The sequence below is a fragment of the Cinclus cinclus genome, chromosome 1 (assembly GCF_963662255.1).
Source record: "Cinclus cinclus chromosome 1, bCinCin1.1, whole genome shotgun sequence".
Classification (NCBI taxonomy): Eukaryota; Metazoa; Chordata; class Aves; order Passeriformes; family Cinclidae; genus Cinclus; species Cinclus cinclus.
The window spans coordinates 44916421-44943200 of record NC_085046.1 but is presented as its reverse complement, the minus strand read 5'-3'; the positions used below and the strand labels follow the sequence as shown (position 1 = coordinate 44943200).

At 39.8% G+C, this 26780-nt stretch overlaps 1 protein-coding gene across 2 annotated transcripts in view; it reads left to right on the top strand.

The window, feature by feature from the left end:
- The window catches only part of ZDHHC3 (zinc finger DHHC-type palmitoyltransferase 3), a 31072-nt gene extending 4560 nt beyond the window's left edge, over positions 1–26512 (top strand). Inside the window, exons 2-7 of one of the 2 annotated variants that reach the window (XM_062509585.1) lie at positions 6808–7137; positions 9859–9983; positions 13205–13301; positions 15203–15284; positions 16925–17055; positions 25193–26512. In XM_062509585.1, coding sequence (XP_062365569.1) covers positions 6832–7137; positions 9859–9983; positions 13205–13301; positions 15203–15284; positions 16925–17055; positions 25193–25435 — 984 coding nt within the window. In that variant the 5' untranslated portion in view covers positions 6808–6831 and the 3' untranslated portion in view covers positions 25436–26512. Of the gene's footprint in view, positions 1–6807; positions 7138–9858; positions 9984–13204; positions 13302–15202; positions 15285–16924; positions 17056–19681; positions 21240–25192 lie in introns of those variants that run through there. The other variant, XM_062509592.1, reaches the window with a different exon arrangement.
- Positions 26513–26780: the final 268 nt, after the last annotated feature.

The window sequence follows — 26780 nt, the reverse complement described above, 5'->3', positions numbered from 1 at the left end:
AAAGCTGTCTAGAAGACCAGGACAGCTTCTCCTGTTTTGTCTCTCATAAGGCTGTGCATTCAGGATAACTGCAATGCTGTGGGAAAGCATGACATCCCCATCTGTTTTCTGTTTCCTGGTGCAGTCTTTCCTGAAAGATTGCTCTTTCCTTCCAATGCTTAACTTTAGATAGGTGGCAGTGCATCAAAGATGTTATGTTCAGGATTAATATTTCTCTTTTGACATAGGTTAAGTAGCTTGTGTGTATTTGGTCTGTTGGGAAACTGTGAGATTGGAGTGACAGAATTTCTCTGTTCTCCTTGCAGCTCTGATAGTTAAAAACTCACCAGTTATTTTATAATGTTTCATTATTTAATGACGGTTTTATAAAGTACCTTCTGTCTCTGATGAAAGACTTATTAAGATCACTACCTTTGTGATCAGACCAAGTCAGATCCAAGTCTGACCTCAGTCTTGGTGCCCCTGTGATTTGTGCTCTGTTTCTACATGTTGCCCCAATTTTGTCACTCATCCATAGTGGTCCAGTGTTCTTGTACCTTGGACAGTAACTACATTGTCTTTGCTCTTCTTTGCTCAGGCTAGCAGCTGACAGGCCTTTTGGTGGGGGTGCAGTCACCAGATAACTGAGACTCTTAGGTCAGTCTTTATTGCATTATAATTTATTTATACAATACATGCCCATTAGTTAAACAGAAATGATACAGACATTCACCAGGAAGCTGTTACCATCTGCCCTGAGAGACTGCATATGACAAGCATCAAGCTAGGGAAACCCCTGTATTTGTAATTCAGAAAACATGGCCTTATTTTCCTTTCAGTTCTACTAATGGAATTCCTTTGGCATTGTTGAAGTTGCTTCTTGTCTACACTGATGTAAATTAGAGGAGGACTGAAGGGTTTGTGCCTTATGTGGCTGCATCTCTTTTGAGGCTGTCACTCTCAGCCCAATCCAAGCCCTCAGGATGGAGTTTTTAGATAAGACAGACATCTTTGAGGTAATTTTCTCCTCCCCTTTCTCTCCTTAGGGAGAAGTTCCCTCTGTGTATTTGAACTCCTATTCAAATGTGTTCTTCAGGAAGGCAAGACTTCAATTAAATCTTCCCATCTAATAAGATACTTCTAATAAAAATAATGAAAGTATGATTTTAGTATGAGCCATTTTTACAAAGTTCTTGTTCATATGTGACCTCTTTGAAGTAAGAAATAAAAATAGAAAATAACATGAAAATAGTTGATGTTATAAACAGTTTCGTAAACAATTACTGTAAAGCATTGTAATGCAGCCACTTACTCCATGTATAGGAAAAATGCTATAAATTGGTTCCCATCTGGTTTTAGGTGCTCTATATTACCCTTTTCAAGGGAGGTGATCCAAGCCTGTGCATTTACCCTCAGGAAACACAAATTTATTTTAAGCTTTGTAATTTTTTTAAAGATTTCTATATGCCATTTTTCTTTTTATGGGAACTGAAAGTGTTGAAATTGCCTGACTTCAGGAACCAGAGGATTCAGGAGAATCTTGAGATGTTTGTGAGCCTTTTGCTAAAAGCAGATGCATAGCTGGTAATGTAGTATTTAGGCTGTAACTATACTCCTTAATGTAGCTTGAATTTCCAGGAGAAAAATTAAAAAGTATCTGTGGTAGGCACAGTCCTGTTCTCTGCTCTTGGGGTGGCTGGAGGAGGGTTGGCAGCGCCGACTTTGCCCTGTGATAATTTGATCTGAGTCATGGGGTGTCCTGTAGGCACAGAGCTAACTTCCGTGCCTGCTTCTTCCCCGTTGCCTTTGCCATTGTAACCCAAGATTAGGCTTTTACCCGTTTGGGTTTTCAGCCCAAATCGGGATGGAGTTTGTTTTGTTTGTTGTTTGTTTTTTTTAAACCATGTGTGGAGTCCTGGAAGTATTTCAGTGGAAGTACAGCTCTCTGTAGCAAATTTGAGCCTGCTAATAATAGGTTTGCTTTTTTTAGCTGCCTTTCACAGATCTGTTAGCAATGTCCCATTGACCCTCCAGGGTTTTGTAAACCTGAGGTTGGAAACTGCCATGCTGACTGATATCTGGATGAATCTGCAGTAGGCTGCCAAAAATTCTCAGCATAGCTGGCCTGTTTTGTTGCACTCCTGCAAATCAGATAAAGCTTTTTAGGCCTTACAGGAGCCATTAGGAAAATACATATAAATACTGATATTTTCTTATCTCTGCTTTTGCAAGCTTTCCCAGGCTTGTTAGGTTTTGGCTGCATGGAAAGGTGGCAGGAGAAGCATAGGTAGAAACACTTTTAGTTAGGAAACTCACCTTCTCTTACATCTCTTGCAAAGGAAGATTAAATATGCAGTGTTTTAATATATGCAGTTTTATGTAAAGAAAAATGAAATAAACTTGAAAATTAATTCTCATGCAGTTTCATTTTATCTGTCTGGAGCTGGTTGATTTTGTATAAAAGGACATCTAGATTGGATCTAGATTGCCTACTTTTGTTGTGAATCTAGTATGCTTCCTTTTGATGATAAAAATTTAACTTTAGTGTTGTTTGTCAGCTCTCAGGGTACTTTGTGTGTCATAAAAGCTGTTCAGAAGTATTTCTTTAAAGGAAATAACAACCAAACTGAAAAACCTAAAAAAGTCCATGGTCTGCCCTGATCTGTCTTCTTTTTATTCTTTTTCCCCCAGTGTTGTTTTCATGTAATTTTCAGAACTTGAAATTCACTTTGTTCATGTGACAGAATGAAAATGTAACCTCTTCCCAAAGGTCAGTGTTAATGGAGTTGTAATAGAGGAAATGGTTGCAATGTACATAGTAATGCTGTAGCTCTGCAAGTCATACCCTTGTGCTTGACTTCACTAACATGAATAATTACATGAAAATCAGCGGGTTCACGATGATGGTGGTTTTAAGCTTGCTCTAAGTTTAAATCAAAACCTCAGGTAGCTTTCAGGTACTTATTGGGTGAAGGCCCACATAATTTGTTTGTACATTCTTAGCACATTCTTTGGTCATCACAGGCCGTTAAAAAGCAAATTTTTTTACATGGCTTCTGGCAGGTAGAATGATAGTTTATATAGGGTGTAATAGCATATTTAAAGTGTTCATTGTAGCAGGAAGTGGATTTTTATTTGCTTTGTTTACATTTCTAACGTATGCATTACATGTTTTTGGATTGTTCCTGTATTGCCAAATGCCTTCCAGTTAAGGAAAGGTCTTTTCTTTGTCACATCGTTAAGCTGAATTGATGAGTTTGTTATCATTGTATCTCACACGTACCTACTGGCCTCTCTTGTAAGATTAAGTCCTTAAGCCCTTTGCCTACATTGTTTACATATTGTTTGCTCCAGAGCAGGAGGAGCTGACATATTCCATCTGTATTATAAATTATTTTCATATGCAGCACGATTGAAGGGCAAACCAGTTAGGGCAAGTTACTGCTTCCACCCTGATACAACCTTTTTTTTTTTTTTTTTTTTTTTGTGGTTGTGTTATTTATCTGAAAACACCAAACTGGACAACATAAACCAAAACAGATGTCTGTGTATGTAAGAACTAGGAATTTAAAAACCCCCACTAGCCAGGTCATGTAGGAGAGAAGATGAGACTCTTAAGGCCCTATAGCTTGACTCTTAAGATAATGAACACTATAACACCTATGTATTTCTCAAACAATGTGTGGTGTTTATGTACTGATTTATTTTGTTGCCTAATGAGGCCTCGAAAGCAAGCATTAAATGGCAGAGTACATTAAATAACAAAATTGTCCTCCAGCTGTAATCAAGGGCCTGTACTCTATCCTCTTAACTCACTGCAGGAATGAGTGTCCAGACTTTCAGACTGAGGGAGCCTCAGGGCTCCTTCCCGTTTCTCCTCAGACAGAGCAATAGATTTTTCTTATTTTTTCCCCAGTTTAGCTCAATAATATTTCTGGAAGAGAGCTGTAGAACTTTTGTTGAAGTGAAACCACTTCCTGCACTTGCAAGAGAGATTAATTTTTATTTCACTCCTGAAGTGTGCTGTTCAGGACTAAACCCACAGCTTAATCACTTGTGTATTTGTTCAGCTTTCAGTCAGTCTTTGCTAATACTGACCTTAAGGTGACTTGTCAAACTGATTCCTTTGTTAAATACGAATTTGCTTTTCCTGTGGCTGTTTGATTCCTTTGCTTTGGGATACAAAACCTTAGGGGGGAAAAATGGCTCAGAGTCTAGGCAAATGAGAGTTTTTTTCAGGACTGGCCCAGCTTCTTGCTGCACCTCATGTGTCAAGTCTGAACTTTCAAATGAAAATTCAACACCTAAATTACAGTTTTCTTTCTTACTTTTTAGTGTAATGTGATGTTCTTGTCAACTAAACACTGTTGTCAGATGTGAGTCTTTAATTATGTCAGTTTTATTTTGAGCTGCCAAGCATGGTTAGCAATTTTAATAAGATTATTAAACAACGCAGTGAAGGTTAACCTGTTTCTTTGAGAGAGTGGAGGAATTAAATGTTAGAAATACTTGTTAAGTCTGTGTAAATGTATGAATACACAATTATCTTTACAGAAATTGTGAAAAACAGGAGAAAAGGTATGCATGTACTAGTAGGTATAGATTTATCTGAAGTTAGGCTGCCAGATTGTTTGGGTAATCACTTTTTATGAAAATTGCATAGCTTGTCTTCCTAAATATCAGGAATTAGGAGGCTAAATTACAGCTGTGGCTATAATACAGAGCAATTACAATGTGTTGTGTGAATTTTGTGAATGAGGAGTGAGTTTTTTGTTGTGGGCTTTTTTCTTGCCAAAGTAAACGTCATCCTCACAAGGACATTTTCATCTTGATATTTCTGTTCTGTGTGATGTGTGTATAAATACAAGACTGATATGCTTTAATGTTAATCTATGTGACTTTCTTCAGATTCATAAACCATCTTAAACTTGCTTGGCAGCATATTAAATGCTCAAAGTGGGAAGATAAGAAAATACCTAATTCTCCTAGTTTATTTATATGAGTTGTGTTAGAAAGCAAATATTGTAAATGGTCTAGTTCATCTGCTTCTGTGCACCTAGGAAGTTTGTGCTCCTGGCTTTTGCCTCTCACTGTGGCCACAGCAGTTCCAGTGCCTCTCTTTGTGTCACTCGCACTCAGGCACAACCAAAGCTCATCACTTTTGTGCTTGGATGTAGTTAATCATCCTGCTCATTAATAAACTTTGGCCATGAAAGAATAATTGTCCTTTTATGAATTTGGTCTTAAAATAAAAACTGGAAAGTAAAATATCCTCTCCTTCCCTGCTGGCATAGGGACATCTCCATTTAGGTTAGGTGTTAGGTGGAGTAGAGCTTTCTTCTTGTACTTGGCAGAACTTAGCCATAAAATTTGGAGGAAAGTTTGAAATCCTAGGGATTCCTGCAATTCTCTTACTATGTTTTCTGTAAAATATATAAAATTTTAAACAACTATAGACAAAAATAGCTTTAGTGTGCTCAAATAATTTTTTGGCTGAAAACATATTTTTGGTGACTGTTTTCTCTGAAGTTTTATGGCAATAATGAACATTCTTTTTTTGCAAAGCCATGAGAATAAGTCTTACATTTTGAAATAGCAGGAGGCTGATGCCTTCCATTCAGGGATATGCAATTCAGTGTATTTGGTAATAGAATTGCTGCAGCCATTTTTGTACAAGGTGGGTCGTTAGAGGGTGTAGTGTTATGAAGCATTTAGAGCACTGAGCAAATACTCAGTAGAAGTGTCTTTAGAAGAGGTTGTGTAAAGAGCTGCTTTCAAAGTGTAGCATTCCAGGTGTGCTCTGACATTGAGTGGTGGATGGATTGAGTGTAAATGGATTGATCCCTTGCCAAAGACCTAGGAGCACCTTCTCTGTTTTCTGAAATGCCTACATTTGGTGGGAGTTACATTGAAACTACACAAGCATAGCACATACCTGGAGCATTACTGTTCCTGGTTCTAAGATGGCTCTTACCATCTGGGCAGACAAGGTGTCCGCAGAGCTGGAAAGGAGAGGACTCTCCAGCAATATCAGTGCAATGTCTATGTTGGTGCTCTTGCTACAGTAGAGTGGATTTGGCTGGAAATCATAAAGGAGAGGCAAAACAACTTCCATTGAGGGATGGAGCAAAAATGGAGGGAGAGACATGGCAAAGCAGAAGACTTCCAAGGGATGTAAGGCCAGAGGAGGAGATAACAGTGGGAGACTGTTGTTGTTGGGAAACTATGTCCTCCAGCAAAGACTAGAAGTTCCTGTCGAGATCTTTTCTGGGTTACTTCTTAATCAGTTCCTGCAAATCTAAATGTACAGCTGTTTGTTTTTGCACTTTTACCCCAAAGCTGGGAGTTAGTGGGTAAGGAGAGAGGAAACCTCTTCCACTTGCTAAGTTTCACAGTATGTGTAGGAAAGACCCTTCCCCAAATCCAAAGCAGCAAAAAGGGACCCTGTCAGCTGTGCCAGGACTTTCTCTTCTCCCCTCCCATAGCAGTGCCGAGTTCTTCCTTTGGCTCCTGTTGTGGCAACTCCTGTTGGCTCCTACCTGATGACTTTTTTTTCATTAAAAAGCTTGTTGCCTTTCTACTTAGGGAGGTATAGGTGACACACAGGTAGACCTAGTGTGTAATTAAGCACTTCTTAAAAGCACTTAGAGTCTTCTGAATAAGGAGTGTTCCGATAAGCACAGGAGTGTGGTTTCCCAATCCATTATTTTGTGTTTGATGTATTTACCTTTTTTGCTTTTTCATTTCACTTGCTGCAATTTTCCTGTGTGTGTGATGACCATCTGGATATCTGCAGAACAGTGAGCACGGTTTCTGACTCTCTTTCAGGTGCAAGTATGGACATAATAGCCTATGATGATCACTCCAGTCCACCGCTTCAGAGATATTGAAAGGACACCTGAATACCTCCAGCCGGAAAAGTGTGTTCCACCTCCTAGCCGCGCTTCCCTGGGAACAATGTGGTTTATTCGAGATGGCTGTGGTATTGCATGTGCTGTCGTTACCTGGATGCTGGTGTTCTATGCCGACTTTGTAGTCCTTCTTGTCATGCTAGTTCCATCGAGAGATTATGTTTATAGTGTCATCAATGGCACACTGTTCAACACCTTGGCTTTCCTCGCTTTGGCTTCACATTTTCGTGCTATGCTGACAGATCCAGTAAGTATACACCTCTCTCTGTGTGTCTCGGAAAGAAACAGACCGTCTTTTTCTTGTCTGCTAGATGTTGGGTAACTCAGTTGCTGAGTGAGTGGCAAATTTAAGTAACTTTTTTGTGTCAGCTTGCTGAGTGAGGCTGCTGATGTGGTATGCTAATGTCTCATCCCACTCAAGTTGGATGCAAAGTCAAGGACCCAACATTAGATTCCTGGTGTGTGAGCACCTCCTCTTTCTGCACTGGGAAGAAGAGTGTTTCTCCCTGGTGCTGTTTTCTCTCCAGTGGCAGATCTCATGTTTGTGGCTTGTTGTGTCTTGGCAAACAGGAAAGCTGGAAAAGCTGGTCTTGGTTGTCTGCCTTGGCAAGTATTGCTTCAGCAGAATGGAGCAGAACATGTGTTGTTTTGAAAGGCTGTGTTACCATCTCTCATTCTACTGGTTTTGTTGAGTGTATTGGACAATGTTGAAACAAATATGGTCTGAACATGCTAAGAGCTGACAGTTCTTAGGCAAGTTGGGAAGCATCAGATTTATGAGATCCCCGTGTATATATCCGTAGGACCTGGTTTTGAGAGATCAAATCTCCTGCTTTCTCATCTTTCAGTTTGTGACAAGATAAATTTTAGCACCATGATGCTAATTCTGAATGGCCTGTGGTGGTTCATTTTGCTTAATAACCTCTGGACAGTAGCCTCAGTTCAAAACCCCATCTCCACTAGTCAGTGGAAGGAAAGACAAGCTTAGACTTCTCCTGTCTCCTTCCTCACAAATGTTCCTGTTGCTGTTGGGAGTGGTGGTGTGCCTCTGATATTCTGTCCCTTCCAAATGTTATTTCCCCCTTGAAACCCTTGTTAGGTGCTGTTAAGACTTCAGTATAATCTTTGTTTCTTAGATTCTAGCCCTTCCAGAAGCCACAGCACTGCAGAAATGGCTTGATTTGGAGTAATCTCACAGTTTGTGGTAAAGACTGTTGAATTGCATGCTACTGCTGCTGGGCAGAAGTGAAAGCCGTAGTTTAGCCTCTGAAACTTCTGATCACCAAATACAGGGTTGCGACAGTTTGTTAAATAGTTTGTATCCTAAGGGTGGTTGTTAATTATCGAATGTTGTGTGATTTCTATGCTTAGGGACCTTCAGGTCACTGGAATTATTTTGCAGAGTTAGCAGCAGTTCTTGTGAAACAAAAGCTGTATTTTGAAATGGGCCTAGGCAGGCAGTGTTGGAGAATCAGATACAATCTCTGTTGAGAGTAATCGGGAAAATATACATTAATTCCTAGTGTGATGTGGGATTTATGTATGTGGATGGAGAGACAGTGGGATATTGTTCCATTTTTTTAATGAGGAATTCAGCTAAATAAAATACAGGAGGGAAGATACAGAGAAGGGATGCACTAACATCTGGCAGACAGTGAATCTGGGATTAAAGAAGTTTCCAGGACATGGGGAACCAGGAGCATATGTAGGATCAGAATGAAACAGAAAGCATTGCTCAGACAAACAAGCAGAATTCTTATTTATAAATAAATTGACAACTCAGTTCTTTGCAATTGATTGTGTGTATCCTGCATTTCAGGAACTGCTTCCAATGGGTCTTTACTAAAAACATTCCTAAAATTTTGAGCTTTGCTGCATAGTGATGAAAGAGAACATGAGTAGTGGCATTTTGTGGAAATTGGTTTTGGTAATTTTTAAATTAGTCAAGGCTGTTGGGAGTTTGTGGGAACCACCCCCCCAGAAGACTGCTTAAAAAAGCCTTATACTACTGCTTTAAGGAGCAGTTCTCTCACTCATGTATCATTCCTGTTTATTGGTGTTAGGAGGTTGTATAGATGTATTAAAAGGAGTCTGTTTAATCAGAAATCTATTGAAATATTGCATTTCTGTTTTTATTTAAATTTAAAAACCCTTAAATTCACAGAAGTAAATTGTACCAATGTACCAGCAGTGATTTCCTATACCATGTTTCATGGCTTTTTTTTTTTTTTGAGCAGAGGGAATTTCTTTGGTTTGTTTTTTGGTTGTTGTTTGTTTGGTTTTTGGGGCTTTTTTAAGGAAATTTTTGTCCCTATAAAGACTGGAAACTCATGAACTTGGGCTCCTGTAGTAGCGATATGTTACCTATTTAAAGATATATTTTGAAGTGGAAATTGCACAGCTAAGAATGTTTTACCTGGTCTTATTCAGGTGTGACAATTTTAGTGTTCACTATTTGAATGTTAAACCTTAATTAAGAAATACACAATGGAAGCATAACTATAAATACATGAGTTGTTTACCAGTAACTCTTAGCATACACAATGATACTTCAGAAGAAGCTGCTTCTACTGGCATAAAGCATCTGCACTTTTTCAGTTTGTGATAGGAAACACTGACATGATAAATTTGTTGATGTGAAAAGAAGGATTAGGATTCTTAATATTTTAAGGTCACTGTAGGACTACAAAAAATTAATTGCTTAAGTGGAGGTTTACTGATGTTTTAAAATAAACAAAAAGAGCCCCACCAAGATGATGTGTGGGTTCGTGGTTCCATATTTTAAGACCACATTTAAGTTTATTTTCTGAATATTCTTGCTCTTCTTGAAACTCTATTGATCTTAGGCAAGTTTTTATTTATTTTTCTTTTCCTTCCCCTCCCATAGTTTTAAGTCAGTCTGCTGTTCTTAGCAGCTGTAATGTCCACAAGCTAATCTCCTGGTTTGTTTTTTTTTTTTTTTCTGCAGGGTGCTGTACCCAAAGGTAATGCCACAAAAGAGTTCATCGAGAGTTTACAGCTAAAGCCAGGACAGGTGGTTTACAAGTGCCCAAAGTGTTGTAGCATCAAACCAGACAGAGCACATCACTGCAGGTAAAGTCTTTCCTGAGGATGGCTGTTTCATCAAGACCTCAAGAATTATTCACCAGTGTGCCTTGTTATTGGAGTCTAAGACTGGAGTGGGTCAGTTATGGGATTGGCATACAAATTCTGTTGCCAATAGTACCAGACACATTTAAGCTACTCAGAAGAAATCTCATCTATTTTCTGAAAAATTTTTATATACACGAGGCTGGGGCTACTTCATGCAAAGTGAGAAACACTTAAAATTTTTGAGCACTGCCTTGGTTCCAGACTTGTAATTGACATTCCATAAATTTTCATGTAAACATGACTTGAAAAGAGACATTCTATACCAAAATGCATGGAAATCCATAAAACATTTCCCAAAGGGTCAGTGTGTTTCCCATTTATGATTTTATTCACAAACCCATTTGTCAACTGTGTATTCTATTTGGAAGTGATAGTTAAGCTAAAACTGAAATGCAGGTAACTGTATATATTTTTTAAGAGTTCAGACTTCCACATTTTCATTGAGTACTGTGACTCTGTTTTGTACTGTGTGATAGATCAGTATGCCTACTGATCTGTCATGTCCTTTCTTTTTCTGGTAGGATAGACTTCCCAGAAGAGAGTAACTGGTAGTGAGGTTTTAGTGCTAAAGGCAGTGAGCAAAAAAAATAACTACTTCCTAAAATTCTCTTCTGCTTTTAAAAGAAGTGAACCTGCTTTCAAGTAAGTAGTTAATAAGTTTGCACTGGTGTCACTTCCTTACCTACTCAAAAACCAATACATACAGAGAGAGCTCATGCCTGGGCTAGTGCTGATTCATGCAATGGTCTTGTGGGGAGGGAAATACATGGTAATGAGCTGAGCAAACTTGTCCTGCTGTTTTCTTTTTTTTTCATATTTGTTTTCAGAGCTTCAGTTTGCAAATGTTTTTCTTTTTTTGTTGTTTTTTGGGTTTTTTAATTTTAATGAAAATCGGGAGTCGGTTGTTCAGCAGGAGCAGTGTGATCATGCCTATTACTTATTAATGCTACTGTAAAATCCCCTCTGACATCTTTTCAATTATGAATGAAACTTCACATCTAAAATGCTGTCTTCGTGGTGACTTGCAGTGTAGCTAATGAAAAAGACTGGCTAAACAAAAAAGCTTGTCAGCACGGTCCTTTTTTCTGTCCTTTTAGATAAGTTTTCAGACATTAAGATCTGGGAACATGATCACTGAGCATTGCTGTTGAGAATCTTCAGTCTAACATTTTTTTTTTGTGGCCTAGGGATATTGATTAGACTCTAACGCACCAAGGTTGAGCATATGCATCAGCAGGAGATACTGCTAGCTGCATGCCAGAGGGACCAGGGTGTTTCTGATGAATGTTCTACTTAGTCCCCTGTGCCCAGTAAACCAGTCCTGCCATCATTTGGAAGCTGAGTGGTTGAATGTGGAAAAGTGTCTGAGTGTGGGCAATCCCTGCTCCCTGTAGTGTTTAGTTGTGGTTTCTGTGTTTCCTTTTCCACCAGCTAGCTTCCTGTTCTACCTGTCTTCCAACTGTTTTTGGTATGTGTACGTGGAATAAAACTCCCCTCCCAGCTTCCTCTCCTGTGGCTTGGCTGCTTCAAGTTGTCCCTCTGGGGATATTAGGAGCATTTGGAGGGTTGCTTGGGTACTCACCTCTCCTGGAGCCCAAGGGAAGTGTGCCCACACCTGCACACAGGGAGGCATCCTCCTCCTTCACCACCTTCCTCACCTTGCCTCTTCCATTATTTTAACCACAATGAGAGATACTTGTCTTAAAAAGTACATTACCTGGCGGATAAAATGCTTTTACTGTGCCTGCTGATTTTAGATCCTATATAGCTCCAGATAATTTTAAGCTGCTTGTTCTGGCAAAATGAAGCTTTTCTTGATTCTGACTGCAAGTGGGGCTATCAGGTAGTAGGACATCTACATTTCCCTGAGGACAAGGAGCTCCTGATCTGGCCCCATGCTGGGAGGCTGGGGCCTGCCTCCTATACTTTCATTTAGGATCAGGCCTGTAGCAATTCATTTGTTTTTCAGGCACAGTACATATCCTTGGGGATTATCCCCTCCCACCAATTAAAGTAAGTGAAAGGCTGTTCTGACAGAGAGATTTTCTATTTATTCATACCTGCTGATAAGAACATGTTTATGTTTTTGTTTAAGTTTCCCTTAAGTGTTTGGGTGTTGAAGTTTATTATTTATATTAAGGTCAAAATGCTTTTTGCTATAAGAAGAAAAATAAAATTAGCAGAATGCTTAGTCCTTTCTGTTTCATTGCTGCCAGAATTGTTCCGGAATGGCCGTTTCCTTTCTGGGTCTATTGTTTGTTTGCTTTGGGGTTTTGTGTTTTTTCATATTTGATTTCTGTGCTTGTCTGTACAGCAATATGGTCTCAGAAGACTGACTGCCTTTCATCGCCTATCATACGAGAAGGCATCAGAGAAAAAGACTTTCTTTATTATGTTAGTTGAAGCAGTCACTGACTAAACAAGAGAATGATGTTCGGACAAAGTAATAATGTTTTAATTATTTGACTTCCAGCCACAACTTGCATGCTGGCAAGAATTTGAATTTTGATTCTATTAGTCTGGTTTTGTGAAGTGCTTTAACATATCATTTCACCTCAAATGTATATTGTGGTACTGTCTTCCTGACTGACTGCCACAGCTATTTTCTGCTAGTACGTGGCTTACCTTGATGTCAATAATCTTTTCTAATGCCTTATTTAATTTTCTTTTTTTGCAAGTTCCTGCTGCCAGCAAATGTTGGCAAATAAACCTTAGTCTGTTGTTAGCAACTCTGAAAAGTATCTTTATTCATTATTACCTTTTATATCTTTGTTATTTCTGTTTGGTTTTAATCTGTCAAAATATTTACAGGCCAAATAGATTAAAACTAAACAAAATCACAGATTTTTTCCATATGCCCAAATGTATTATTCAAACCATATTTTGGAAAGAACAACTGATGTGTGGCATTAGTTTTTGCAATGGTGGTTTGGTATTGTATGGTTCATTTTGAACAGGCTTAGTCAAGTAAGCAAACCACAAATATAAATATGGTGACAAGTAAATTATTTTATGTTCATATTTCACCTCTGATTCTTTTTCCTGAATTTCTTTGTCCCCCAAAACCCCTGTAAAATCCTGTGCTCCTGGAATGAAAAGTGCTGTTAATAAAGATGTTAACCAATGTTAAACCTAAAGATGATAAACCTATGTTCTTTCAGTGTTTGCAAGAGGTGCATTCGGAAAATGGACCATCACTGCCCGTGGGTCAATAACTGTGTAGGAGAGAATAACCAGAAGTACTTTGTACTGTTTACAGTAAGTGTTTTGCAGGTGATACTTGAGGTTGTCCAGTGGGAAGTACTGAAATGCAGTGCATAGTCTGTGAAGCAGTTCTCAGGGCTGGTGCTCTCGTCCTTCATGTTTTGGAAGAACTTTATGGGGACCTGCTGCAGGCTTCTCTTTCACTAATTACACCCCATGCCCCCATCCATCCACAGCAATGGGAAAATGGGAAAAGGCATCTCAGGAAGCATTTGTCAGCGGTTTTTGAGATTTGTATTGATGGTTGTTTGGCACCTATTTTGTAATGCCTGTTGTGTATTTTGGTGCTGAGCTCTTTGAGGAAGGGGCCATCCTTTTATATCAAACAGTGGCAGGTAGGGTCCCAGGCCACATGTAGGGTTCCTAAACATAGTTGTGCAAGTATCTGTGTGGAATCATGTAATAAGAGCTGTTACCGCATCTCAGAGAAGGAGTGGGAAGTCTGCATCCCCTTGGAAAAGAATTATCCACCTTTAATTGAAAGTGGTTTATTTTTGTACTTGAAAACCAAGAAGGTGCTTGACGTTTTGTACTATATCTGTAGCACCATGAGTAAGAAAACAGGAGTACAAACTTGAACAGTGGATATTTCTGGAAAGTTTGAAATGTGTTTCATTGAAGTGAACTGCAAATATCCCGTGGGAGTAGTGTGAACATTACATGGCTGAGTTTCAGTGATGCTCTGTTTTATTAATAAATCTTCTGAGACATCTGTAGGTTTGAGGAAGCATGTTCTCATGTTACCAAGCAGAAAGGAGATTTTCAGTTAAATGACAGTCTTAGTGTTCTATGGTGTGGTTTGCAAGGATGTGGATTACAGAACAAAATTAATCCCATTTCTTTCCTACAAGCAAGTGGTTTTGTTTTTTTTACCTTGAGAAGTGAGCTAGGTGTTCTAGTCCTCTCAAAAGGATTTCAGTTTCTATTAAATCTTGATACCCACTTTCAGGCAGACTGTATTTAAGACTTAATTTGGTTGAGAGAAACAAAATAGGGGTTGCTGGTTTTGCTCTTGGGTATTCTTTTCGACGCATGCGGAAGTGAAAGAACAGCAGCATCCTCAACTTGCAAGCAAAATCAGAATGCTCCCCTATTGCCTTTTACTGCTTCGAGAGGTGTTTCTTGTTACAAAGTCTCTCTCACTTCTGCTGTCTACCTATCTTCATCAGAGTTTGTAGGTTCAGAAGAGTAACTTTTTTAGCCCTGTCTTAGTAAATTGTAATCTGTGTGTAACATTGCACTTAGCTTTTGTTCTAACTTCTTGTTACATACAGTTTTTATTACAAAGCTAAGACCTCGTTTAAACCAAAAATGATTAAGTATGAAGTATTAAAGCCTGAAAGAAACTTCCTGTGCCAGTGTCTGCCTCAGGAGAAAATGCTTCTTAAAAAAAAAAAGAATTCTTAACCTCATACTGGAAAACAGATAAAGCACATTTTCTGGTTAAAACAAATTAACTGTTGTTTCTCTGGGAAACTGTAGTGCTGTCAAGAGCAAGGATGTAAGCTTTGACAGCAGGACACCTTGATCAGTGTTAGTGTTCTCTGAAAGTCATGTAGTGCTCAGCTGAGGTAAGGACAGTAAGCTGTGTGGAAGGCCACTCTGGGATGCAGGAGGCTGGGTTTTGGATCAAGCTGGCATTGAATTCAGCAGTCTGCCTTGTGATCACTCAGAGCTGTTCATAAGGAGAGAATGAGTCTGTGTAGTTGTGATATTTGCCAGCTTCACAGTGCTTTTTCAGGGCAGATGGTAGAGCTTGATGGTTTTTGGAGTTGTTTTTTGGTTTGGTTTTGTTTTGAAATCTTAGCACTATGCTTTTAAATAAGTGTTGGGAAGATTTAGCACTTTGGTCTTTGAAGTCACTTGGTACCTGTATTACATCCTTTATTTTTCAGATGTATATAGCACTGATTTCCCTGCATGCTCTAATCATGGTGGGATTTCACTTCCTGTACTGCTTTGAAGAAGACTGGACAAGTGAGTATAAACAAAATACCTTTTTAAAAGAACAGAATATTCTCTGAATAAGAACTTAAAATACAGTTGGCTTGTTTTAGAAGAATGCAATCAAGGTTCTGCTATGCCTTTTTTTTTTTTTTTTTTTGTCTTTTTAATGATCAGTCCTGGAACTTCCTAGTTCTTTTTGGTCTGCTGGAATCTCTGTCCTGAAAAGTCTTGTTTTAACTTACATCTGATAGTGCCTAGGAAAAAGCTGATATGTAAAGACACCTAAGGAGTATGTGTACAATAACCTACTGTTGACATGAACACAACACTGATTTCCTGAATGCCAACAAAAGATAAAAAGAATGTTTATGCTTTTTTTAAAAGGGTAATGTGAATCATTCTTGCAAGACTGCCAGGAAAACATGCTAGCTCAGATCCAAAAATCCACCCTCACAAGAACAAACAATTCCTTTCCTCAGAAAAAAACCCCAACAAACCAAAAACAGAGCCCAAGCAGATCAAAAAAGTGAAACCAAAAACCTCAGCATTCACTCAGAAGTAGTCAGTGAGTACATTTGCACAAAGTCAGTTATGTTCCTAAAACCACAAATGGTTGTAGGAAATCCTCAGTATAATGCTGAGTTGAACAGCAAGGTGTCAAATAATGTGAGTGCACATGTGTGTTCTGCTTGCGAGTTTTTTTGGAAAAAGGAGGAGGGTTTTTTCCTTGGAATTTCAGTAGTGTTATTCAATATAATGACTGGTTTTAGTTCACAGTACTGCAGAGGATGCACGTACGAATTGAATTTGACAAGGTTGTTCTGCACTTCAAAATTTTGTAGAAAAGCTCTCAGCTGTCACTGAGAACGTCTGATTTTGGCTGCAGTGGCCAGGGCCATAAAGGAAAGATACATCACAAAGGAGTTTCCCTTATCTCCTTTCTCAGAGCCTGTTCCTGTGGGGAAAGCACTTTCCTGTCCCAGGTTTAGGTGGCAAAACAGAGCTGTTAGGAGAGATGGATATGTTTTTCCAGCTGCTTTTTGTTTGTGCAGATTGTGTTAGTCCCTGATTATGGTGTATCTATTTAAGCCTAAGATCTCATTAAAAAAATACAGGCATTTGGTGAGAGTCTTAGATTTTGGAAAAATCTGGAGACATTCTGGCATTTACAGTACTCAACTGTAACTTTGCAGCACTTGGTTTAGTCTGACTTTCTTTAAGTTACGGCTTAGAACAGTTACGAAAGGAAGCACACCCTGGTTTTATATTGATGCTACATATGCTAGTGTCCTGAGTGCCAGCTTGAGATTTGGAATGGACTTATCACTGTGAAAAATCTATTAAGTCTAAGATTGAAGAGAAAACCTCCAGGTGAAATGGAGGAGAATGGCATCCTAGTCGATGTGCCAGGGAAACACCGAAGTGGAAAAGAAAGTTGCAATCTTGAAGTGTTGCAGGGGTTTTGGTGGGGTTTTTTTGCTTTTTTTGAAATCTGAGGGAGTGACCATTTTATGGTTGAATGTCAGAGCTTCCCTATGTATCTTTCTGGGATTGTTTTTTATATAATTTATTTGATAGTTTGGGTATGGGAAACTCATGGCGTAGCAGGGGTCTTGCAGCTGGTACATGGGTATGTCTAGCCTTCCAACTCCATTGTTTTGTCTTCACAGAATGTAGTTCCTTCTCTCCACCAACTACAGTGATTCTACTCATCCTCTTGTGTTTTGAAGCTCTCCTATTTCTCATCTTCACCTCAGTTATGTTTGGGACCCAAGTCCACTCCATCTGCACTGATGAAACGGTGGGTGTCTCACACTCTCTCCTTTACCCTGTCTCACAATTTGTAGAAACAGTGATGGACTACAGGGTTTTACCTTATGGCACAGAGAGTCCCATGTACCCTTTGAGGAGAGATCCAGTGTAATAAAGAACAGTGCTGGATGGTGCTCTCTGAGGGTTCCTGTGGGAAGTAGGGTACCCTGTGTATTGGCTGGGGTGCTGTGTTTACAGTATCTCCTATAAAGTAGGCGTAGGTAGCTGGGCTTAGTCTGTAGAGACTATTTGTCCCTGTGGATTGGAGAACCATTTTCCTTTAATGAAGTGCTTTTACACTGGTGTTGTCTGAAATTCAGCTGTGTGTCCTCCTGGTTGTCACTATTCACAGGTTTACGTGCTGGAAAGCCAAGATGAGTGGTTGGGGGAGGAATACACAAACACACAGACTTCTTTTAGCCTAGAAGATTTTCCAGCTTTAGCTACCTGTTCAACAGTTCAAAAACTGCTAGAGGGAAAAAGAAAAGGGAGTAGAGTAGGCTCATGGAAGCCCACTGGATATAGTCTGCTGCAAATTCACCAAGCCATCCCTAATTTGAAGATGACATAGTAGAGATTATGTAGTAATATTACAGTCCTAAATCCGTGTATTTGGCCACTTCTGTAAATATGTAGCTGGTGACTCTTGGGGGTGTTCCCACACTTGTGAATACTTCCACTCTTCACCAAGCATGCTCAGGTAATTGAATTAACCAGAGTGGCTGGAGAGAAGTGATAGTCTTAAGAGTTCTTACTCTTAACTCTTCTTTCCTCCCCTGCCTCCTTTAGGTTTCTTTCCCCTTGTTTGCCCATGGCCAGTTGAAGCTAGAGTAGGTGTTTCTGCTACTGTCAGAGAGCTGTGACTGGCATTGTATGCCATAGGGGCCCATTGTTCTGAGCCTTTTTTTGCAGTGCTTTCTTTAATGCTCAGCTTCTGCAAGAGGCTGATGTTCCACCTGTCTGTGTTGAAAGGAAGACTTCACTGTGCTTTTTGATGGGGAGATCCCCTGAAAGAAGTACAGTGTGGTACAAATCTGCTGAGTTTGTATTCTTCAGAAAGTGTGTAAATTAGCAATGCTGCTTGTGAAATCATAATTTGAATTTCTCTATCTTTGGAACCTGTCAAGAATTTTTAGAAACTGCTTCCTACAGCTGGAAACCCAAATAAGTCCCCAGATTTTCCCTTCCAGTCTAATTCTGGGGACTTGTAGACGTTAAAGGAACAATGCCACATTCTAAAATAAAGGAATGAAATATGGTCTCCCCCTGTTGGGTTGTGGGATTTTATTTTAGGGTGTTTTTTTAATATGTACCAGTAAGGATTCTCCTCTGTCTTGTTGGTTTGGTAGCACTGAGCTAGGTGTATGCAAGCAATCTCTTTTGAGCAGAGGAGTATTTCCAGGTGAAGTGCTTCTGGGTGTGCTCTCTTGCAGTATTCTAATTCACATTTTAGAAACTGGGCTGTGTGTTGCCCTTTTTTTGCTTTTCTATTCCAGTCACTGGAAGACTTCATTCCTCAAGTATGTTGTCCTGCTAAGATGGTTCCTTTCTGCCTGAAGGGACCCAGATCCCTGATATTTTGCTGTTGTCTCTGGAGGTGACATTTACCAGGGATCAGCACAACTCCTGCAGCTGGCCCATATTGTGTTCATCAGAGCTCCCAGCATCAGTAATTTGAGGCACATGGATGTATTATAGTGCATTACTGTGTAGCATGGGAGATGCATATAGGTCAGGAGAAACCTTACCTTGCAAAAGATGCAGAGTCAAGGAACTGGGTGATCTTCCAGCTGCTGCTGCCCATGGGAGAGTGATACTCTCCAGTGGCTGCTCTTACTCATTGTGGTTCTGTGGCAGCCAGTCATAAATGGGTTTCCTGAAAGACCAAATTCACTTCCAGGGCTTCAACATGGATTTTTATTTTCTTTTTAATGTTTAACTAGTGAATGGTTCAGCTGATTGCTTGATGGCTTATTTTAATTCTGCCTCTAACCTTTACTAAACAAAGCCAATGATTTCTTCAAATTGGTGTCTTATTTAACCCTCTCTCCCTGCTGTCAGGCCATGCATGTTTTAGCAGTGATTCTAATGACACATGAAGAGGCACCAGGTAGACTCAGCTACACTGTACACTGAGCCATGGGCACTTTCCTGAACTTGCTTGGTGAATCTGGGAGCATCATTACAGAGATTACCTTTGGGTTTGTGGAGTTTTTCGGGTTTTTTTTGGGTCTGCAAGCTTGTAATGGTTTCTTCTAAAACTTCCATCTGGTTGGCACATAATGCATTCAGCCATTAAAGCACATACTTTTTGTTTGGTTTTCAGTGGTGGGGTTTTTTAGTTGACATCAGAGGCAATTGGATGGCAGGTCTTAAAATGGTTCTGAAGAATGTAGGTCTGAAGAAAATGAAAGCAATTTTATTTCCAAGGAAAAAACTCTAGCTTCAGTTTTTTTGATATAAAACAGTGAAAAGAAAAGGAAAGGCAGTACAGATGCATTTGTATTTTCTTACTCTGTCCTTTGGATAAGCGGTAACTGAGAGCAGACCTTTCCCCAAATCCAGAACTACAAAACCTGAGTATTTGACTGAAAATGTGATATTTCTGTTTTCAGGGAATAGAACAGTTGAAAAAGGAAGAGAGAAGATGGGCTAAAAAAACAAAATGGATGAACATGAAAGCAGTATTTGGCCATCCGTTCTCTATAGCATGGCTTAGCCCATTTGCAACACCAGACCAAGGAAAAGCAGACCCGTACCAATATGTGGTCTGAGGAATTCCTGACCAGCATTTCCACTAAAATAGAAACATATTACATACAGCACTACTGTTACAAATTTTCCATGAATGTTTAAAACAAAAAGCAAATGAACTTTTTTTATGTCTATTAAATGGCTGATAATTGCAGAGGGAAAAAAAGCCCTGTATGCCACCATTTTAGATAATTCTGTATCTCTGGCTGAAACTGCTACTGCTTTTATTTTTTTTTCCTTTTCTTTTTCCTTTCTTTTTTATCACATTAACTTCACTGGCATTTGTTTCTCTCTGCTTTCTGTATGGCTTAACTAATGTGAAGGGGATCTTCTCTTCTCTGTTATGACCCACTTCTTCTGAGTAAATTCTCATGCTGTCTCCTGACTGTAATGAGCTCTGTGGATGACTTGTGAGTGCCAACAGCCCTACGCAGACACCTTTGGACTTCCTGAAGGAGCACATTGCTCTTTCATAAGTGAACTTGAACAGGGAAGCAGATACTTCACGTACCAAAAGGTGCAAGACCAGAAGGCAACACAGCAAGTGAGCCAGTTGACTTGTTGATCACAAACATTTAAAGTACTTAAACGTTGCCAATACCAATTCCCACTCCACCATCCTTTTTCCTTCCAGCCACAGAACTGATTCCATCTTTCTGGCATTATTTTATCTGTTCCCTCCCTTGTGTGCAGGAAATTGTTGCCCCTGTAGGATGACTGTGGCAGATTTAGAAGAGTCTTTGGATTATTACATGCCTTACAATTCCAGGAAAGAAAGCAAGCTAATTTTCAAGTGTTTAGAATCATGTTTTTTGGTGTGTGTTTGTCTTGGTAAATGACTTGTTAGAGCAATGCCTGCTAAACAGTGTTAACGTGAAAAACTGACATGAATGCCCAGATTACTATAAAGACTAATATTGATGGGATGTGTAAGTGTTCCAAGGTGAATGATTCTATATTGTTAGCATTGCCTTGGTTTAGAGCTTTGTAAATCTTTTCTCCTATTTATGCACACGTGTATGTGTGTAAGCACACACACATACATGTGTAAGGGTTTGAAATTGGGAAATATTTATGGTAAGGAGCATGCATGCTGTTATGAACTGTGTGGTGATGAAAAGTGGGAGGGACAGAAGGCATTCCTAAAACAGGTGGAGCTAAAACATTCATAATTCCAGCTGTTAATTACAACATCTTGTGTTCAGGCAGGAATTTTATTATATTTTTGATTCACAGCTCCCATGGGCTCATTAAATGAATTGCAAACAAAGGAAATACACAAATCAGCTGCATCTGTGACTTCCAAGGAATCTTTTATTTCCTTGGTTTAAAATATTTTTTTGAAAACTGACCTGTTTAGACTGCTTCAAAGCCACGGGGGAAGGGAGGGAAATCAGGGAAGGAGAAAATTAACGGATGTTTCGTTTTGGACGTAATGTGAATGCTGCATCTTTTCAATCTGTCAATGCTTCCATATGGAAAACCAATGCAATAAAACTTTTCCAAAAACTTGTTTGCTGTTCTTCCTTTCTTTTCTCCAAATCTTGGGAAAAATCTGTAATGGTTTTCTGAACTTTTGCTTCTGTATGCAAGCAGGCAGAAGCATGTAAAAGTTAATTAAGTGTTCAACTTGTAAGTTGAAAAGTGAGTTAATTGGTAATATACACATCTGTTAATCAGTGGTTTAATTCACTAGCTTGGAGAGGCTGTAACTCTGGTTTGGCTATGTGATGGTGTTTCTCAGAGAATGTTCCCAGCTTAATAGTTAAGCTGGATCTTGCGCCATAGTCAGTTCAGCCAGTGAGACACATACAGGTGATAATTAGAACTGGCAGAGAATCTGGCCCTAAAGCTGCCTTGATGCAAAATCAGATATATTGAGGGGAGAGGCTTTAGTCATCTAGGCAATTAACTAATGAATGCATCTCTCTGTAGTTCACTGCTTCAAAAATTGTTTTGATTCTACAAATTCTACATTCCAGTTGGGGTTTATTTTAATTACCCTTTTTAACTATGTGTTCTGGAAGAATATTAATTACATTGTTCTGGCCTTTTGACTCCTGTGGACAAATCTGTAACTACTAAGTTTTTCTTGTTTCAAACCAAATGCAAATTGTTAAACAGCATTATATAATATTGATATTTTCAGTCAAACTGTGTGTTCTGTTTTTTAAGCAAGGCGCCATCACAGAAATGCCACTGGTACCTGTCGTGTGTGTGGTCATAACCAGGGCCTTCAGATTTCCTTGCACTGTAAGACTTTGTTTGATGCAATTTGAATGGTACTAAAAGTAAGTCAGTATTAAGATGGGAAAGGCAGACTTACTGGTTTGCTGATGGGAAGTATTTTCTTGATCAGGACTACCTGATTGCAGGTGCTTGTTCTGTTTTAATGTGGCCAAGAGAAATTGAAGGACAAACTCAATCAGAGCATTTCTGTTTTAGAAAACTAAGTGGTGCTTCATGCAGAAATGTGTGCAAGGAACTGCTGTAAGAGAAGTTCTGCCTTAATCATGATTTCCAATGGCAATGCTTCCTGTGTCTTCTCCTTAAATCATCAATTTGTCTCAATGCTTGTCTTTTTGGTTTGCTCTTTCATATCTTAAAAGTGCATTGAAAGAAATGAATACATTTCTTCTAACATTCAAGAGCTGTCCTGCAGATTGCTTCTCAGTCAGACCATGCAGTCCACCATCCTCCTCTGGCTCTGGGCAGGAACAGATACTGAGGGCAGTAGTGGAAGAAACAGGGTATTATCCTACAGCACCACAGTGGTCACCTTGTCTAACTCTCCCCATGTTTGCAATGTTGTGCCTCTTACTTAAAGAGGAATGTCCAGTATTTTGTATTTCTCAGTGTACATCTTTTCAGTATTGGTTCAAAATTATGTAATTTGAAGTACGGAAAGATTATGTTTTCTAAGCAGCTTTTATTAAGTTTTTTTTTTCTTCTTATTAAGTGCATGATGGGAAAGAGAAACAAGTGTTGGTTTAATTCAATACACAAAATTCTCACTTTCCTAAACAATAGTGAGAGGTTTATGTAAGTATATTTATTTTTAAAAAGTTTCATTAAACAGTAATATTTTCAACAGCTGTGCATTCCTTCTGTCACCCTTAGATTCTTTTTAAGGCATAACCTCATGCCCTACTGACGATGTGGCCGTGGCCAAAATTAGATCAAAATACAATTATAAAACTTCTGTTTATTTTGAATAGATGCTGTGAAGGGATTAGTGAGGTCAGGTTGGGAGAGAGAAAAGTACACCTCTGGCTGTTCTGATGAACTGCTCCCTAATTAGCATTAGCACAACCTCGGCCTGACCTTGCTTATTGCCTTGGTTAGCAGATGCTGATAGGAGCAGGTGAGCAATGGTTTTTGGGGGAGGGAATGAGGGGTTGCTGCCCAGAAGTGCTCCATATTTGTATTCCCAGTCTAGATGGCAGCGGGGATTGAAATGTATTATACAAATAACTGAGGCCAGAGTTGAAGCTTTTGCTCTCTGGAAAGGGTTTAAATAACCTGATGTTTGTCTCTTCCGCTCTGTGCTACTTTTTTTCATTCTCTCTAGATGCTTACACAGTAAGTGCTCCAGCTGTGCTCCAACCAGTTTGCTGCTAATACACAGCAAACCTCTGCAGTTTGCTAAGGAAGAGTGCACAACCAAAGATGATCTCCTGCTTTAAGCTGACAAAACCTCTGCCTCCTGGTTGCACAGGCACTGGGTGCTGGAAATGCAGTATACTGGAGGAAAAGCTCATGGTAGTGCTAGAACAATTTGCCGAGCATCTGCTGTGCACAAACTCTGCTCCTCTCCAGCTTGCCCAGTGGGAGGTAAGGTTGGGCCCTGGCTGTTGCACACCAAGTGTGGGCCAGAGGCTGCAAGAGATTTTCCCTGGAGCACTTGAAATAGTACATTTGCAAGCTTGGGAGCAGGGTGAGGTGCCACAAGCATGTGCTTAGCATTCAAAATCCTTCAGGGTTTGAATTTTTCCCAAATTGCAACCCTCAGGAATTCTGATTTGGTATTGCATCATTCCTTTCTGCACATTTACTGCTGGGTTTCTCTTAAGTCAGCAGGAGAAACAGGGTGTGAATGAAGAAATTAAGTTCACAAAAGCTTTGCACTGGTGCTTTAGTTTATGGTGTGTTTTCTCCTGGGTGCACTTATGTTGACTCAATGTTATTGTGAACTGAGCTGCTACTGTTGGTGTTATTTGTGAGGCTGACAGTGAGTGCAGCTGTGGTGCTGCTGAGCTGCTGCATGTGTTCCTTTCTGCTCACTGCAAAGCTTTGAATGTTTTGTGTGTTGTCAAGAAAAATCTGTAGAATTAGAACATGACAAGTGTACTGTTCATCTAGCTCTTCTAAAACTGTTTGTTCTTACAGTTTCAACCCAATTTGCACTTTTTCCCCCTCTCCTTGAGTTTCTAAAAACTTGGATCCAGTATTCTTGCTTCTCTAAGAACAGATGTTCTGTGTGGTCACTTGTATATCGTCACAAGTGGATCATACACAGCTGCAGATCTGACTCCTCTGTTATATGATACAGAAGATGGGCATAAAAAATTGTGCCCTATTTCACACAGTGGTAGCCTTAAAAATCATTGATAAAATACCAGCAAGAAAATATTGCTGCCCAAACTGATGATCTGTTCTTTGAGTTTAATCAAAATGTTTGCTTTGCTAAAAGTGACATTCTTGGAGGGAGAATGAATCAGCATATTGACTGACCAAGGCTCTGGTCCCATTCTGAAGCCTCCACTTTATCCTGTACAGATTTTCTCACCTCCCAGCAGGTTATCTGGCTTGCATTGTGATTTGTCTTTGACAATTTGGTAAATGGAAGTTGGAAGTTGTGTTCTTAGATATTTGCTCTTAACTGACACAGTGTGAACTTATAGTGACTAGCCTAGATGTGGCAGTGGTAAATTCCTGATTGCTGGAAAAAGGTGCAGTATTTTGGCTGTGTCTGAACTATTGCAAAAAATGCTCAAACAAGGTGAAACTCTTTAAGTTTTAACTGTACTTTGTCACTCCTTGGAAGGATTCAAAACACTATGTGAGAAGAGGTCTGTGTTTCCCAAAAGGCTGGCTTTTCAAAAGCCATCTCTATACCTTTAAAAACAATAGCAGCTGATGGCAAAATGCATCAGCAAGATTCACACTGTCCATTAATTTGATCTTGTGTGAGGGTTTTGCTGTTAAATGTGGAGATGAAACTCTCAGTAATGCAGAGTGTCTGTCTTCATTGTTAAACTGGAATAACAACAACCCGGCTATAGGTAGGCAATTCTGCATGTGCTACAGTGCTTGGTGCCCAAATACCTGCTACAAGTGTGAGATTACCATAAACTCTTCTCTTCTTGCAGGGTATTGAGCGACTTAAAAACCAGAAGCCAACCTGGGAGAAGATCGGCGGCTGGGAAGGAATGAAGCTGGCTTTTGGAGGTGCCTTCTCCCTGGGTTGGTTCAACCCTTTTTCAAACCTGAACTGCAAGAGCCCAGTGCTGGCTGAAGCGGCGGCAGCAGCCCCTGTATCTGAAATTATGACCCAAGAAGAAATTGAGCAGTTTCTGGCTCAAGATGTTGCTATCCAAATGTTGCGTGAATAAGCAAAGCATCCTTCTCCTCCAAGAGCAGCTTTCAGATTTTTTTTTTTTTAATAATTACTTTTGTTGGAGATTTAAGGGTTGTTTTTTAACATACTTTCTGGTGCATTAAAAAAATCAGTAGTGGTCTGGGACAGACACTATAGCACTATCAGAAGGCAAATCTTCAGAGAGAGGTTCATAAGTGATGGGGTTCATAAACTTCTTTTCAGACCTGTGTCAGCTGCTTCATTGATCTTCATTTTCTTACATGGCCTTTAAGGACAGTTTATAATTGTCAGATAGATTGGCTCCAGTTCCCAGAAATGTGCCGTTCTAGGGAGTTTGGTTAATCTTTTGTTCTTATAGCCCTTTGAAAGACTAAATGTGTGATGGCAAAATTAGCCAGCTCTGAAGGTTGCTTCTGGGTTATGAACATTGCTGGTGCACTGATCTTAGCGGAGGTGGGATACAGGGCTATGGATGCAGCGGATGGATGAGCTCACCTTGGGTGCAATTCCTTTGGGCTCTGAAATATCTCCAGGGGTTAATTTTTACCCTCTGTGCTTGTGGGACCACCCAGGACTGGTGGTGCTTGTTAGAGGTGGTGGTAGGCTTGTGATGATGCCAGGCTGGTGGGAGTATTCACCCATGGCCAGTGCAGCAAATATTGGCTGGAATGTTGAGCTGCTGGTGCTGGTGGGGGAAGCTTTTCCCCGGGGCTGTGGTTCATTCCGTGGTTCATGTAAGATGTGTGGAGTGGGAGCTGCCTGGCTGAGCTCTGCAGTCAGGAAGCAGGGAAGTGGTCTATGCCAGGTACCAGGACTATTTTTGCAGCGAAGAGAGGGCGATGTGGACACTCTGTGATGGAGGTACTACCTCTCTCCATTTGACTGGTTTAATTTAGATATTTCTTTTCTTGGTAGCTAGAGTTGGTAGAGAATGAATAGTGCCTCCTAATCTTAGTGGGATTTAACACTGTCCTACTAGAATGTGCCATTACGCCAGGTTTCCTTACACTAATTTTGCAGCCAGCCCCTGGGGAATGCTGGTGAACCTGTAGAAGGAACACCCATCACTTGAAGAGGGCATCACTGCAGAAGGCAGTAGTTGCAGCAAAGTCCTGCAGAGGTGTTGTTGCCAGCTGCTGCATTAAGATGCAATGCAAACACTTGGCATCGTCCAGATGTCAGGCTACTTTTAATTTTGACTGTTCTTCATTTGTGGTTTTTTTCCTTCTTCTATCATATTCCTTAGATTAATTGTCATTAAATTGGCAGGAGACTAGAAATATGCTACTGGTTTCCCCTTGCATAACATGCTTGCTTTTATCTCCCCCTCCCCTGTAACCTGACCCAAAGATAACTGC